Source organism: Herpailurus yagouaroundi, unplaced genomic scaffold (genome assembly GCF_014898765.1).
Source record: "Herpailurus yagouaroundi ecotype Mexico unplaced genomic scaffold, PumYag 208, whole genome shotgun sequence".
Classification (NCBI taxonomy): domain Eukaryota; kingdom Metazoa; phylum Chordata; class Mammalia; order Carnivora; family Felidae; genus Herpailurus; species Herpailurus yagouaroundi.
In genome coordinates, this window is record NW_024412439.1 from 12,043,743 (window position 1) to 12,060,741 (window position 16,999).

The window sequence follows — 16,999 nt, forward strand, 5'->3', positions numbered from 1 at the left end:
GCACCCTCCACAATGGGGGACCCTCCTCCACAGGGGACCCTCCTCCACGGGGGACTCTCCCTCCCCTGTGGGAAACCCTCCCTCCCCTGTGGGGGATCCTCCAGCTTCCCATCCGAGGATGTGGCTGGCTTGCTACTGGCTTTGGGGGTTCAAGTGCACCTGCTGTGGACCAGACACGCACAAACATTTCAGGACACATACCAGCAAGAAGCCTGTTTGCCCTGGAAGGTTGTCGCGCTTCCTGCAGAAGCATCTCCTTTGCTAGGAGGGGTCTCCTCTCGCCTTTTGGCGAAGAACTCCGCCATCTCTCCAAGGCCCTGTGGCCACCAACGGGAAACCTGGTCTGAACTTCTGGGAAACATTTCTTCACCTTTTTTGGTGACAGTTTCTTTTCCAGGAGGGACTCCAAAGCCTGCCGCGAAACCAGTGTTCTCTTAGTGTCTCACAAAAGTCTGACTGCTGATCACAAAACTGAAAGCGAGGTCTCCGGATGAACGTGCCGTTAAATGGCCAACTCTCATGGTCGTCCAATTGTTGTTTAACTTAATCTGAAAACTTTTTTACTGAGGACATCTGTCTAATCAGAAGGATTCTGCACGTTCTTTTACACGTTTAGTTCGCTAAAACCGACGGCAAAAAGATAAAGAATGTGACTACTTTTAAAGGCAACCAAATCTTAAAAATAAGGATCACCACATTTTAGAAACTAACCATAGTCTTCAGAACATAACGCTTTACAAGCATTTTAATTCTCAATAAACATCTCATACACTCCAACAGTATTTTCAGCGTGCAAACGAACCGCATTTTATATACGTTTCCATCAACTACTCCACATGCCCAGCGACCTCGGTCACTCACCCACCCCAGAGGGAGGACGCCCGTGCCCCCTTCCTAAAAGAGATGCACGCTCTCCTGAGTGCCCCCACCCATCGCCCGGTCCGGACGCATCGGGCACAAGTGAGCATGGCAGGGAGACGTCCTCCGGGTGGCAGCGGGCCGTGGGACGGCACGGCTCCTCAACGAGACAGAAGGAACGTCGTGCACTACCGAGGAATTCCAAAGTCGGAGTGGGCGGACATCGTGGTTAGGAAAGGTTAGGTTCCAGTACCCCTGCAAAGTCGGGGAAAGCACCGGGTAGCCCCTTGAGGCCCTTTCCAGAATTGTAAACACGTGTCCTCCGAGCAGATCAGCGTGGCCAACAAATGTTTCTAGTGGGCAGAGCACCCGTGGCCTGCCACGCTGTCCGCAGGTCTGAGCCGTCCCAGAGCGAGCTCTCCCTACGCCACCTGCAAACCACACGCACCGTGCCGGCTGCCACAACGGTCAGGGCAGAGGGGCCATGAGGGCCACCGAGGGCGTCCCCCACCCGGAACTCCCCCTCCAAGCGCCCCCTCCCTCCCAGGTCACACTGACACGGAGCTCGCCTTCCGTCCGTGGGCGGACGTGCGGGGCAGTGAGATCCCGCCGGCATCTCGGTGACCTGTCACCAGGACACAGCGCTCCGGAAACCCCTGCAGCCCACGGGCCGCGTCAGGGACGGGTGGCAGCCTCACGTGGTGGCACTCGGCAAGCTTCCGAGGGCCACGAGGACTAAGGCACTGTCACCGGCAACCACGCAAGACCCTACCCCATCCTGACTCGCACCTGCCGGCTGTGGTTTCCAGAGGTCTCCAGCCACAAGCCTCGAAGCTGTGCGCTCATAGACAAGTATTTCTTCTTGCCCCAAATCGACCTTTCTTGCCAATTTCTTCTTGCCCACTAGCTGCCCGCTGGTGCCCTCCTCCAAGCACTGACAGAAGACTGCCGTACTCTCTCCTTTCCTGTGCCAGTAAAATTCTTTCCCGGATGGTGTGGTCAGGGAATGGAGCGTTCTGGTTAATCAACGGACCCGGTTAACGGTCGCTGTGTGTTCTATACCGAGCCGCCCGTTCTCAAACAAGTGAAATGCAACTTAACAGACCCGACTGTAAAAGCCACAAAATAAAAACGAAGGGCTGCCCCCGTCCTCTGCAAGGCTTCACCGCTAGGCGGCCGGTCTGTCTGGTCGTCTCTGTGAATCCCAACGAAACCGGGCGATGGAAAACATTCCTTCCCTTAGACGCAAAGCACTCTGAACAAAACCTGGAGTCCGCTGCATCATACCTCGATTTGCCGCAGGATGTCTATGACCACCTCAGACACAGAGGAGTCGGCGTCCAGCTTGGCGGAGCAGAGGGAGAGCTGGCGAATGAGGCCGCCCAGCTCCCTGCACCGGGCAGGGAGGGGCCGCTCCCCGCGGTCGGCGAACTGGGTCACAAACACCTGCAGGGCCCGGATGGCGCTTCGGTGGGCAGCCGCCAGCCGGGACATCGCCCACGACTGGCGAGGGGGGACAGATGGGAAGTTATTTCGAAACTCAGAACTTGTCAACATTAACCCACCCTCACCGACATTTACGGCCTGTCTTCCTTCTACAGACAACTGTTTCTGTTGTGAAACTTCTTCACGGTAAAGGGGATTAAAACGTTGAAACCTTCTCTCACGGCAAAGGATCTTTTCCTTCCTATTGTCAGTTTCTTACACCAGCAGCAACAACAGCAACAAAAATCTATTTTCAGACTCTGTTCCTTGGAAGGCGACCCCGAATTCAGAATATTTACTCTGCTCGGCCCTCACTAAGGCTCTGCAAGCGAGCGCAGGGCACCCCTACACGGTACCCACCAAACACCGGAGATGCATTTACAAGGAATAAAGGTCAACCACACCAATCCACAGCCTACCTTCTCAGTATGTTTAATCTTATGTGGACTCAATTTATCCAATTCTTCCTGGATTTCTTTCACCTGTTTCATAAAGGGGGAGAAGTGAAAACTCAGTATCTTTCCACACGACTTTTTGGTAAAAGAGGACACAGCATGTCTTGTCCAGCTACGACCACTGTTTAAATCACGGCACTTGATGGGGCGCCTGGGTGGCGCAGTCGGTTAAGCGTCCGACTTCAGCCAGGTCACGATCTCGCGGTCCGTGAATTCGAGCCCCGCGTCGGGCTCTGGGCTGATGGCTCAGAGCCTGGAGCCTGTTTCCGATTCTGTGTCTCCCTCTCTCTCTGCCCCTCGCCCGTTCATGCTCTGTCTCTCTCTGTCCCAAAAATAAAAATAAACGTTGGAAAAAAAAAAAAAAATCACGGCACTTGAATTCACACGAGGCTCTTCACTCACGTACCCGGAGCAGCGCCCCGGCTTGGAGCCCGAGGTGGTGAACACAGCACAGTGCCCACCTTCCACCCCAGGTCCCCGGCATCGCGGGAACATAACGTGAAGGAGCGAAGGTGGAGGCGGCCCTGGAAAGGGGGGAGGGCCACGCCAGAGCACGGGGTCCACCCTGTGCCTCAGAGAGCTCCCACAGGGTCAGATGCGTGTTCCGGAACAATCTCTATGGCGGCAGTGTGGGTTCAGGACTGAAACCAAACCCCAGAAGAATACAGAGCAAAATCAGACTAGGGCACTTCCTTTCAATGAAAACATCCAGTTTCTGGTTCAAGCAATAAAGCCAACATGGGACTTAAGTGACTGGAAATGCAGTAAACGTGGATTAAAGAGTGAGGCACCAAAGTTAAAACAGACATTTAAGGGGCGCCTGGGTGGCTCAGTCCGTCAAGCGTCTGACTTCGGTTTAGGTCATGATCTCAACGTTCGTGGGTTCAAGCCCCACGTTGGGCTCTGTGCTGACAGCTCAGAGCCTGGAGCCTGCTTCCGATTCTGTCTCCCTCTCTCTCTGTTCCCTCTGCCACTCGTGCCCTGTCTCTCAAAAATAAATAAATGTTATGAGGCGCCGGGGTGGCTCAGTTGGTTACAACATACAACTTCGGCTCAGGTCATGATCTCGCGGTTTGTGGGTTCGAGCCCCGCGTTGGGCTCTGGGCTGACAGCTCGGAGCCTGGTGCCTGCTTCGGGTTCTGGGTCTCCTTGTCTCTGCCCCTCCCCCACTTGTACCCTGTCTCTCAAAAATAAATAAACATTTACAAAAACAACAACAACAGATGTTTAAAAACAATCTAGCTGCAACATAAAGAACGTGAATGTCTGTTTATCGCCATGAAAGGCATCCCAACACCCTCAACACGGCCCCCATTCCTCACCACTGGGTAAAGACAACCAGTGTTTACTGTTACTGCGCGTCCAGTGTGTCACAGACACGAGGTTTCCTCTTGGGCTGTGGCTTGTAGCTGGGACGGGGGCTCCAGGGTACCTGACCGGCCTGTGTCCGCAGAAATACGCGCCGTACAAGCACTGTTTTCCGGGGAAAGGACTCAGGGCTTTTACTGGATTCCCAAGAACCTATGACCCCAAAAAGCCAAAAACTGCTGAAGAGTTGGGCCGTATGCACGTAATACACAAACACACGTAAAGGCAGGTGGCAAAAGGAAAAGGAGTCATATGTCCGCACGTCCAGGAGATTCGGCCTCACAAATGACCCAGTGTGCTAGCGCTCCAGAGACGATGGGGCCCTGGCGGCCAGCGCCCCCACCCTCCGCACCTGCTGCTGCAGGGAATACAGCATCCGGGCACAGCGCACGGCCTGTTCCTGCCTCCTGACGCGGGCTCGCTGCTCCTCATCCGGTTCCAAAGCTTCTTCCGTTCTATCTGCAAACATTGTTTCCCCGAAAGTGGATTACTCACTACAGATGGAAACTTATAAAATTTTCAATTATTCCCAAAGATGATACAGTTGGAGACCTCTGCTTTTATTTAAAAAAAAAAAAAAAAAAAAAAAATGGGGCTCCCATAAAACACTTTTCACCGGCCAAGAAACGAGGACCGTGCGGGCGTGTGCGTAGCGCACGCACGGAAGAGGCGTGAAGGCCTCGGAGCAGGCCCTCCACGCGGAAAGGACCGCAACCAGACCCCAGTGGACAGTCTACGCCACCGTGAAGCGTCACTTACCGCTTTAAAATTCTTCCTATCGAGCCAAAACCTGTAATGCTTTCTAATTTCTCAAAAATCCTTTATCGGCTTATTTTTACGCTTGACAAGATTCCTTTGACACTTTCTCATCCTGAATCTAAAAGAGAAATCTTTGCACCGACACAGTAAGGCTGCTGGGCCGCCCACAGCCTTCACACGCTGCTCATGGAGCACACCCTGGTCCACCGGGCACTCCACGTCCTCCAAACACGGGCTCAAAGACTCTGCTTCTGGAAGATTCCGAGGGGCATGCAGGCATCCCTTCCTCTAGACGCGGTTCCCAAATACGTTCATCCAAAACCAGCTCTTCCACAAACTCCAGCACACAAAGCCGGAAAAGCAACGTTTTCCTCGTCCAAGTGTAGTTTATAAACTCAAGTATTCAACACTTGCTCACCAAAAAGCCAAATGACGAAAAACGTTCATTTTGAAAAAAGCAAAACTCTGAAATCAGGAGTTGTAGATACAGACGCTGTCTCCCGGGAGCCCGGGAGCCAGACCGCTTGGGTCTCGTGTGGGCTCGCAGCACGGGCACCGTGGACGTAGGGGAAGGCATCCGGCTCAGGTGGGGGGTGGGGGGGTGGGGGGGTTAACGGAACAGCCGGTGTCCGGCCACACCTGGGAAGCACAGCCAGGCGCGTCACAGCCCCCGGAGGGACCCGCGGACGGGGCGAGCTGCTCCCAGTCCGCAAGCAAGTGCACACACCTGATTCAAGTACGCACTGCAGGTTTTTGTACCTATTTGCTGTCGATCGTGGTGACGTTGTCGCTATAGTTTAGAAGGCATGGGGCGCCCGGGGGGCTCAGTCAGTTGAGCGTCCAACTTCGGCTCAGGTCATGATCTCACGGCTCTTGAGTTTGAGCCGTGTCGAGCTCTGTGCTGGCAGCTCAGAGCCTGGAGCCTGATTTGGATTCTGTGTCTCCCTCTCTTTCTGCCCCCCTCACGCACTCATGCTCTGTTTCTGTCTCTCTCTCAAAAATAAATAAACGCTAAAAAAAAAAAAAAAAAAAAAAACAAGGTACGGACTTGCGACAACCTGAAATGTTGAACTAAAAAACAAATGAGCAAACACCCGACTCAGTCCCTCCCCAGGGCTTGGGGAGCTGTCTCTAGTGCCCGCGTCAGGCCGTATCATCAGAGCAGGGCCCTGTGGCTCTGCCCCCCAACAGCCCGGACTCCGCCAGAGCCCCGAGCAGCGGGAGCGCTGTGGAGCTGGCGCGAGGGTGTCTGAACCGCGCCCGGGACCACGCTCTTCACGGAGACCGCAGGGCGATGTCCCTTACTGGCCCAGGACGGACAGGAAGTCTTTTCCCCACGCAAGTGTGTTTTGTCTCAGACCCTGTAAATTCTGCAACTGTTACTCCCCAGTGTCCCCCACCGTTAGCTGGCCCCATGGAAGGTCAGAAACAAGCGTCACTTTTCCTGGTCACAACCTCCTGGGCGACGTATCTCTGTTCTAGCGCATCCAACCACAGCTGGTTTTGTAAGAGGCACCTTGCCCCCCTCCTGACGCGCGCACAAGACGTGCACGGAGTCACCTGCAAGGCCCAGGGCCACAGCGGACCCCGAGCGGATCCCAGCACCGGCTCCTCAAGCCCCTGCCCTCAGAGCAGCTAGCGCAGCCCTAGCCCCCGCGCCCCAGGCAAACGCGGGGCGAAAAGAACACTGGACAGCTGTGGAACCGGTGTGTGACGACCACGCGCCCTCCCTTGTGGCCGGTGGTCAGCGGTCAGACTTCCCACACGCCCCAGCCCCGTCACCGCCACGTTAAAACGGACTTTGTGGAAATCCGCACACATCACGCTCCTTGTTCAACAGAGCACAAACAATTTTGCCAGGAGGGCTTCCGGATGAAGAAGGGCCACCTGCGTCCGGGAGCCGGAGGACCGCGGGTGGGGGGGCCGGGGGGCCACCTGCAGGAGCGAATGGCCCCGGGGGGGCCTCTGCCGGGAGCAGGGGCCGGGCCGGGGCAAGGTCGCCAGGAAGAAAGCCCTCCCACGCGCGCGTTCAAAGTCCGCGTGCCTTGTCACCGGTGCTCAGGCTCCTGAGGGTGGGGGTCCCGAGGGAGTGTGTGCAACCCCCCCCCCCCCCCCGCTCTCGGCCTCCCATCCAAGTCACGAGCCCTGTTGCTCTCACCTCTTTTAATTACTTCTTCCATCCTACGGACGCAAGTGGTCAGCTCCTCCTGGAGTCTCTGCACCCCCAGCAGGCCCTGCGGGCCACCCGTCCTGGCGTGCGGCTGGGGCCCCGGCTCCAGGGCGGGGGGCTGCCCCGGCTGAGGGGTACACAGGTGAACCTTCGCACCCGAGCAGGAAGCTCCCCGCCCGCACGTCTCGTGGCTGCAGGGACACATTTCCCGGCTCCTTGCCTCCTTCCTCTGCTCCCTGTGCTCAGGCACCTTGTGCTCGGGGTGTCCCCACCTCTGAGAGGTTTGGGGCTCACTTCTGAGACGCTGCTGTCTCACGTGCTGTTCGAACTGCCTGCGCCTCACGTCCCTCTTGGCCAGGTGGACGGCATAGCTGAGCCTCTCCTCGGAGATGACGGAGAAGGAGGCCGAGCCGCTCACGTCGGGCCCGGCTCTGAAGCCCGGATCCCCGCCACGGTAGGACTCGCCGGACGAGTGCGTCAGTTTCTCGATTCTGATCGCGTCGGGGCAGGAATAGCGCGCGGCCAAGTTGCTGGAATGTGCAGGAACACTCCTGTTAAATTGCAGCTGGTTCTTAAAAAAAAAGGCAAACAAAGGTGGGAGCACGTGAGAACACACTGCACCACGTGGGAGGGTGTGCTCTCCCCACCCGAGCGTCCCTGTTGAGACGCATTCTCCTTGTGCGTGGACAGAAGCGGCCGCTCTCGCACGCCCCCGGCTCCCCCGTGTCCCCGCCGCTGCCCGGCAGCACGCGGGGTCCTCCTCCGAAAGGCAAAGCCCCACGCGGCGGCCGGAGAGCCCCTCGCGCCCTGGTCTCTGCCTCGCCTCCAAGCGCCAGGTTCCGGGAGAGGCGCCGCCGTCCATGCTGAGCCTGGCAGAAGCCGCTGTGGACGCCCAGCCGCCCACCTGCTGGCCGCGCCACCCCGCCCTGCACCTCAGCACACCTGGTCCCCACGGTCCCCGCACGCCTCCTACGCGGGCTTCAGTTTTGGCCAGTTTTAATCCTGACACAAGTGAGTTTTGTTTTGTCTTTCCCTTAATGAACACGGGCGCTTCCGTAGCCTACTGTTTTCATGGTCTTCCATGGCTGCGCTTTCCAAACTCCCATGAATGGCCTTTTCATGCTCAGCTGAGCTGTAACCCTATTAACCATTTACACGCTTCTCATTTTTCCACCAACGGACACATCACTTCCATTAATATCGCCACGCGTTTATTTTCCCTCATTTTAAAGCATTTCCTACGACGAAACACCTGTTCTGGGATTACTGAGTCAAGGGGAACGAGTGATTTCACAACCACAGGCCCCATGCAGCAAATGGCCCCGAGGGTCTGTGCACACTCCATGATGCCTTTAATCTGGGGACGGCCTCTGGGCTCTCTTAAGAAAGTGCACACGTGTGATCACGTGACAAAGAGTCACTTTCAGATAAACCCCCCGTAGGGGCGCCTGGGTGGCTCAGTCGGTTAGCGTCCAACTTCGGCTCAGGTCACGGTCTCCCAGTTCGTGGGTTCGAGCCCCGCGTCGGGCTCTGTGCTGACGGCTCGGAGCCTGGAGCCTGCTTCGGATTCTGGGTCTCCCTCTCTCTCTGAACCTCCCCTGTGCGCATACTCTTTCTCTCTCTCAAAGAGAAATAAATACTAAAAAAAAATTTTTTAAAACACCATAACCAAAATCAAAGAGCTGAAAACTTAGAAGAAAAGTATTTATAAATACAAAGTGTCCCCTATATAAACACATGTTTAAAAGGGAGGTGAGGGGCGCCTGGGTGGCGCAGTCGGTTAAGCGTCCGACTTCAGCCAGGTCACGATCTCGCGGTCCGGGAGTTCGAGCCCCGCGTCGGGCTCTGGGCTGATGGCTCAGAGCCTGGAGCCTGCTTCCGATTCTGTGTCTCCCTCTCTCTCTGCCCCTCCCCCGTTCATGCTCTGTCTCTCTCTGTCCCAAAAATAATAAATAAACGTTAAAAAAAAAAAAATTCACTTTAAAAGGGAGGTGAAAAAAGATCACAACAGTAGGAAATGGGAAAACACAGGAGCAGACCAATGATACAAAAAGATACAAACATGACACTGTAACATAGGAAAAGTTGGTCAATCTCATAAAAACACAAATTAAAAACACACTGAACCAGCAGCCGACTGCAACAAGGGAGAGGGGAGGCCGTGCTGTGGCAGGTATAGCTGTAGGCAGGGCCCAGCCCCGGGGACAGGCCCACAGGCCCTCCCCCCCCACCCCCCCGCAGCCACCACACTGGTGACAGGGGGTCCCCGCTGGTAACTGCAAAGTGCAGAACCCACCTGAAGGTCCATGTAGGAGAGCGGCCGAGTCAGCTGGGAGCACTTGGAAGAAGGAAGAAAGAGTGAGCCTCCGTGTGCACCCCTCTCTAAACCCCAGCAGGCGGTGCTGAGACACCCTGCTCCGTGCAAAGGGCCGGTGCACAAAGACGGTCCGTGACTGCTACCCTTCGAGCGGGGAACGGATCTCTCATGACAAGATACACGTGCGTCTGATCACTTGTGCCGAGAAACCTAGGAACGGAACATCAGAGACTGACTTGGTCAGGTCCGTGCATGGGGTGTGGGAGGGCGGGGCGGAGGAGGTGCGGGAGGGGATCACACTCTCCGACGCCTTCTGGCGTCGGCACACGGGGGGCCCCGCTAATGTGTCACATGGAGCAGACGGGGAGGCAGGAAGGGAAAGACCAAAATCCGTAAGAATAAAGGAAAACCCTGAAAATGAATACTAACAGAAACCCGTGCGCCAAACTGAATTTGTAATGAGTAACATAACCACACGGTGAGGGGTAAGAAAAACAAACCTGAGTAACTAGGTTATGCAGCCTCGGGTTAAAACAATGCTGAGCTCTTGAGGGCGGGGCTCTGCCTGGGGAGGTACAGACGAGATTGCGGCAGTGAAATCCCTGCACGTTCTGAGACCGAGCAGACACGACATGTGGATAACCGGGTTGACGACAGGAGTCACAAAAGGGAGGTGCCGGGCTGCCACGGACGGCGTGCGCGTGAGCTGGCCCGGGCTCGGGGGCAGGGGAGGCGGGGTGCACCGCCCGTGTCGATCTCCACGCGGAAGTGCACAGGCACACGGGTACGGACGCCTGTCCCCACTTCTGTCCTCCAGGACGGCCTCGCACGAGAGCCCCCGGGAATCAGTGTGCCTACTCGGTACCCACATGTGAGTTCTAACTTCCACAGGGGAAAAATATGCTGGCCCCGGAATACCTTTTTTCATACCAAATGTGGCCACAGATCGACAGAGACGTGTGAAGGGGCAGCGGAGTCAGCCTGGGGGGGCTCCCACTTGGCCGGGTCAGGGCCCTTCTCAGTACCCTCCCGGACACGGCCAGGCTCGGTGAATCTGCTCTGATACCAAGAGGTCAGTCACCACGTAGCAACCATCAGGGTAAAAAGTACCAATGAAGGCTGAACTAGGAGATCAGTCTAGGGGTGAAAGGGTGCGAACAAGGTCTCAAAGTCAGACACCCCCGACTACGGAAGGTGAACGGGCCAGCGACTTTACAGGGGAAGCCTGGCGGGTGCCACCGTCACCCTCATCCCGGGGCTGGAGTGAACACTGCCGGGTGGGGGACTGACGAGATCGACACGCGTACCTCCCAACGGGACACGCGAGGACTCAGCATCACATTGGGGTTTTCCCGCCACGGGTGTGTAACCCGAAGGTCACTAGAAAGGTCGGGCAAACCCAAACGGATGGAAAGTCGCCCAATAACTGGCTTGCATTTGTCAAGAATGTTGATGTCGTGAAATACAAAGTCTCAGAAACTGTTCAGACCCGAGGAGCTAAGCAAACACGATGAGTCCCGCAGCTCAGCGACCCTGGTTCCTTTCACTGTAAAGGACATCATTGGGCCAACTCACAAAACCTCAGGACGGCCTGAACATCACATGGCCACACTGTCCTCACGTGTGCTTCCTGATTTCCATCACCACGTTATGACTACGTAAGAGAAGTCCTTGTCTTCAGGAAATACACACCAAGTCCTTAGTGGTAAAAAGGTATCGTGGCTGCCACTTGTACTTTGCCAGTTTAGAAAATGCGTGTGCATGCGCGTGTAGATGTGTATGTGCGTATGTGTGAGCACGTATGCATGTATGTGTGTGCCTGCAACACGCGTGTGTAGAGAGGGAGAGACAGAGAACGGAGGGAGGGAGGGAGGGAAAACGTAACAGACGTGTTAACATGTGGGGAATCCGGGAGTAGGAGCAGGGCACCCAGGAATTCTGGGTACTGTCACTGTAACTTTCCTGGGTGAAAACCACACGGAGCAATTATGCCACGCCCACCAGAATGGCCCTAATGAACACAAACACCGCCGGGCTGGCAAAGGGGCCACGGTGCCCATCGCCGCCGGTAGGGACGGGAAGCGGCACAGCCCAGGAGAAAGGTCCGCTGGTTTGTTAGAAAACTAAACACACCCCTGCCTTGTGACCCAGCGATCTCACTCCCGGGCATTTACACAACAGAAACGCAAACATGTTTACAAACGTGTACAAGAATGTCCACGGCAGCTTCATCTGTAAAAACCCACACGAGAGGTTGGATTGTTACAAAGCAACAGGCCACGACCCACGTAAGGACAGAGAGAGGGTCACACCCACTGAAAGAAGCCTTACGTCAAAGAGTAGGCACGATATGGTTCTACTTAGAATGGGCAAAATTAACCCACGGTGGAAAAAACCAGAATGGCTGCCTGCGAAGGGTAGGAAGGGGCGTGAGAGAACTTTCTGGAGCCATGGAAAAGATCTCTATCTTGACAGAGGCATGAGTGACACCTGTGGACACGTTGGTCTAAACTCAGCAAACGTGACAAGATGTGTACATTCTGAGGTATCCAACTCAGACCTAAAGTTTGCATCGAGGGAAAGCGGAAATTCGGAGAGTAAGTTCCAAGAGTCAGTTCTGGAGGGCGACTCCGCACGGCGCTGGGTCTGCAGCTCACGCTGTGCATTTCCGAACGTGCGACGCGCCGGTGAGTGGATTGCGGAGGACAGACTGGAGAACAGACACGCAAGGAAACTAGCGGGACAGTAACGGAACTTGGGCGTTCCCTGTAGAACTCGGCTTCGCTGTGTGAAGATTTTCCTAAGTTCACTGTTGGAGGGAAACGTATTTCAGTAGCGACCAGGTGAAGCCGGAGGGTAACTGGTTATTAAGTGATGTTACGGAATCACCTTTGTCCATTTTCTTAGGTGTGATAGTGCGTAAGCAGGAGTGCTCTAAAATACTTAGCAGTGGAGTGTGCTGACGGCCGCAGCTGGCTTTGAAACGGCTCCCCAAACACCGGAGGGCAGAACAGCACACGCCGCTCAAAGTGTCAGATCTCGAAGGTGGTTTAAAAGGCGTTGGCCGTCTTTTTCTTGCAGCCTCTGTTCCAAACGTGTCGCGCTAAAAACCTGAAGACAAGATGACAGAAGTACCTGGGTCTGGCGCTGGCTGGTCACTCCTCCCGTCCAGTGGGACGCCAGGCTAGATGAGCACGGCGGGGAGCCGGCCTGCCCCGGCCCGTTCCGTCAGAGGGCAGAGCGCTGGCGAGAGCCCACCTACAGTCATCGGTCATCGGTCGTCGCCTGCAACGGGAGGAGGCTGCTTTCAGACCAAGGGCAATCAAACACCGGAAGGAGGGGACACCATGCCACCCTCAGAGGACAGTACTCTAGAGGAGGCCCGCAGCAGCCTCGCGCTGACCAGCGGGTGCTCCGGGAAGGTACCGGCCAGGGTCCTCCACAAGAGCGTCTTCCCTTTTGGAATCCTCCTTTCCAAGAGAACGGGGGACACCGTGTGAGTGGCTACCTGTCGAGCCCAAACCTCAAGGGCCACCAGTGAGGCGTTACTCCAGAAACGGCTCTGCCACGGGAACCAGGCAGCCTTCTGCTCACAGTCTGCATGAGCAAACCCTAGCCACTCGGCGAAGGGCGGCGTGCTCACTCCCTGGGCTAGCTCGGCAGGGCAGAGCCGACCGGCTCCGGGTGAGGCCTCGGGGTCAGAACACTGAGACCCCTGCCAGGATCTGCCACTGAGTAGCGGAAGGGCCCCCAGACCTGCAACCCCACACCCCCCACACGCACCCCGTGAGCTGACAACCCGGAAGGCGTTTTGTCAGGATTTGTAGGGACGTGGCCGCGCTCACCCCGCTGTCTCGGACCGCCTCCTCAGACGCCGATCACGCCTGCCTCGTGGCGTGCCGACCACACACCGGTCTCTGTTATTGACCTACTTCACGGCCAGGCCCCAGCCTTCCAGCTATGCCAGCTTCCCGGGGGGCCGGGCCCAGTCCTGCTGCTCTGAGATTCCCCACAATACAGGGTTTTGAGCAGAACAGATAATTGAACTCAACGTCTGTTGAATTAAGCTGATTTTCCACAAACCGATTCATTTTAGACGTACTGGTGTGTTTGTGCTCTCAAAGAATCCTACAGCAAATCAATTGGGAAATCCAGGTTTAAAAAAAAAAAATCCCTAATTTAAGCTTTTGAGTAAACCCAAGGTCTGTAGACTGGATTTGCTTCAAGACAGATACACGTGTAGGAACAGAAGGGCAGCTGTTCAAGATTCCCTGTTCCCACAGCTGCAGAGACGAGAGCGACAACGAAGACGGGAGGGCACGGGGGCGAGGCAGTCCCGCTGGCTTTTGTCACCACGGTCACTACAGTCCAGGGCAGCCGCCGCAGAACGGAGGAGCCCGCAGAGCTGGGGCCGGGGCCCCGCGAGTTCTATGTGGCCGACACTTTCCCCAGAAGCCAAAGGCCTAGGACTCAGGGCTGCACTAGGGAAACACTAGGTGACTGCCCCCCCACCCCACCCCGGCCCCCCGTTGCAGGATACCTCGAGTGACTGACACACACACACACACACACACACACACACACGTACACAGAGTCCAGTGACACCCACCCCACTGTTCCCCTATACACATTCCTGGGACGCCCCTCTCTCTGCAACCTGTCCCTTCCCCACTGCTCCAGGACACCTCCTAACTTGTCACCTGATAGACCCAGGAAGCCTCCACAAAGCATCTGTCCCAGATCCCCAAGACACCCCTACGGCCTGCGCCTCTGTCTACAACCCAGGACCAACCTCCCCCCAGCCTGTCCCCTCCCAAAGAGCCCAGGACACCCCCCACCCCGTTCCCTACACGTGCTATGAGAAGGTCCCCCTCAACCTGTCCTCCCCCAAAGGGCTCCCCCGGACCCTCACTGCAGACGCTCCTCCGGCCTGTGCCCCCCCACTCTGCTGCGGGTGACCTCTGAAATGGCCGATGCCCGTCTCCTGCCCTGCAACCGGGGGCACAGGGCCTCTTGTCCCTGAGGCCGCAGGCACGTTCTCACAGTGGCTCTCTTCCCCTGGGGGCCGCGGGCAGCTCCAGGACCGGGTCCCACACCCGTGGGCAAGAGGCGCCCCCACTGCCTGTCTGCCTCCCGCCTCCCCCCACGAAGCCCCAGCTCCCTCCGCAGACGGCGTCCTGGACGCTGGGAGGCCGGCGGCAGCCTCGGCGGCTTCTTCCCCGGCACACCCAGTCACCCACACCACGGCAGGCACGCGCCCCGCTGCGGGCACCCCCACAGCCGCGAGCACCCCCAAAGGCAGGGGCACCCTGGCAGCCTCAGGGACCGGCCCGCTGGCTCTTCTCCTCCACAGGCCATCCACAGGTCCCTCCGTCACCGGTCTCTGTCCCCACACGCCCGAGACATCCCCACAGCTGGCATTGGCCGTCATCGGCCTGGGGGCCCCCGCCGCCGTGGGCACCCCCTCGGCCCCAGGCATCTCAGCAGCCTGCCCCCCTCCCAGCGAGCCGGAGGGGCCCCCCGGGCCCAGCCTCTCCCCCGTGGGCCCAGGCATCCCGGCGCTGGGGGACAGCCCCACCCGTGAGGGACCCCTGGCGTCTACGGGTGCTTGCACCGTGTCCCCCTCCCCCCACAGGCCTGCGACACCCCCGGGGGTGGACTCCTCCCGGACCGGCCGGGGCGTCCTGGGAGCCACGGGCACCGGGGCAGCGGCAGACGCCCCTGCACTCGGTCTCCGTCCCCAAGGTCTCGGCACACCCCCAGAGCCCGTCTCCTGCCCCGCAAGCCCGGGCGCTTCAGGACCCCCGATGGCCTGCCCCCTCTCCCACGGGCCTGGGAAAGCTGCAGAAGCCGCAGTCTCCCCCGCAGGCCACGGCCCCTCGGGAGCCACGGGTAACAGGGCAGCAGAGACGCCGTCGCACAGGCTCAAGCCACCTCGAGAGCCGCCGTCCTGGCACGTGGAGCCGGACACCCACACGGCAGCGGGCACGGCCACAGGCGCCCTCGCGAACCCCCCCGGGCCGCACCCGTGCCTGGGCAGGACTGCGGCCCCAGGCAGCCCCTCTGCCTGTCTCCTTCTGCACAGACAAGACAGATCCCTGGGGCCGGCCTCTTGACCCGCAGGCCCGGGTGCCCCCAACGCTGCGGGCAGCAGGGTCTCCTGCTCCCCCAGAGCCTGCCTCCCATCCCACAGGCTCACAACACCCCCACAGCCTGTGTCCCCCGCAACCACCCCCGGCGCCCCCAGGGCCCGCTGCCCGTCCCACAGGCCTGGGGCAGCCCCGTAACCCGCCTGTCCTCCCGGGGCCCCTGGTCCCGCCACCGCTGCCCCCACCGGCTGCTGGGTCCCCCACACACCAGGGATGCTCCCGCAGCCCGTCTCCGTCCCCAGGGCCGTGGGCACCCCCAGGCCCTGCTCCACACTCCACAGGCCCGGAGCGCCTCCAGGGCCCACCTGCAGCTCGGCAGGACCGCATGCCTCTGCGGGGTGTGCAGCTGCCCAGGAACCCGGGTCCCCTCCAGAGCCGGTCTCTACCCACACAGCCTGCCCCCATTCCCTGAATCCTGGGTCACCCCCACATCTAGCTTCCTCTTCAACAGCGCAAGGCACCCCCACGGGCTGTCCAGTGCCCCACGTGCCAGGAGCACCCCCAGACCCCATCCCCTCCACGGCCTGTCCGTTCCGCCACGCGCCCAGGGCACCTGCACAGCTGGCTTCCTCCTCCACCCTGCCGGGCGCCCCCACAGCATCAGGCAGCACCCTTGAAGCCTGCCCCCCTCTCCATGAGCCCGGGGTGTCCCCACAGACGGTCTCTGGGCCAGGAGCCCCCAGCACCTGCAGGGACTGCCCTCTGCCCCACGGACCAGGGGCACTCCCCCAGCCCCTCTCCCTGTCCACAGGCGCGGGCCACCCCGCGGCCTGTCCTCTCCCCAGCAGGTAGGGCACCATCCCAGGCACACCCCCCGGCAGCAGGCCAGCCGCCTGTCCCCGCCCGCACAGGCCTGGGACCCTCTCACAACCCGCCCCGGGCCCAACGCCTGTGGACACTCCTGAGGCCCGGGGCATTGCCCGAGCCTGTCCCTTCACCCAGGGCCCCGTGAGACCACCCCGGCTCGTCTCCACCCAGGAGGCCCTGCCCGGGACGCCCCTGTCAACCGGGCCCTCTCCCGCGGGCACCGGGTGGAGCTCCACTCTGCTTCCCTCCCCGCACCCCGCCGCCGCCCGCATAGCCTGCACCTTCAGCCACAGCTCCAGGATGCTCTCGTGCCCCATGGATCCCGGGCGGCCTTTCCGCTCACAGCCCCGGGGGCTCCGGTAAGGCGCCCCGTCCTCCTCCCCGCCGGTGCCCGTCACCCACACCGACCCGACAGGCCCCACCACCTGGGGCTCCCCCACCGCGCCGTCCACCCACACGGCGCCCGGGTCCCCCGCGGCCTCCGCCGAGCCTGCGGCGCCGGGGGTCTCCGAGGCCTCCGGCCCGTTGGCCCCCGCCGCCCCGGCCGCGTCGGCCTCCGCTCTCCTCCCCCGGGGCCGCCGACAGTCTCGCAGCCTCTCTGCGCTCACGCAGCGCGTGTCCCACGCCGAGG

The 16,999-nt window shown here is 59.1% G+C and overlaps 1 protein-coding gene across 9 annotated transcripts in view; it reads right to left on the reverse strand.

Annotated features, from left to right (window-relative positions):
* The window catches only part of KIAA0753 (KIAA0753 ortholog), a 36,544-nt gene extending 22,324 nt beyond the window's left edge, over positions 1-14,220 (reverse strand). For 2 of the 9 annotated variants that reach the window (XR_005784097.1, XR_005784098.1), the window contains exons 1-8: positions 13,258-14,220; positions 12,548-12,697; positions 9,392-9,622; positions 7,084-7,666; positions 4,519-4,625; positions 2,763-2,825; positions 2,146-2,361; positions 202-412 (exon numbers count right to left, since the gene is read on the reverse strand). Coding sequence is in view for 7 of the 9 variants with exons in the window: in XM_040453524.1 (XP_040309458.1) it covers positions 202-412; positions 2,146-2,361; positions 2,763-2,825; positions 4,519-4,625; positions 7,084-7,666; positions 9,392-9,403 (1,192 nt within the window). In the remaining 2 variants the exon portion in view is untranslated. The other 7 variants (XM_040453527.1, XM_040453522.1, XM_040453524.1 and 4 more) reach the window with 6 other exon arrangements.
* Positions 14,221-16,999: the final 2,779 nt, after the last annotated feature.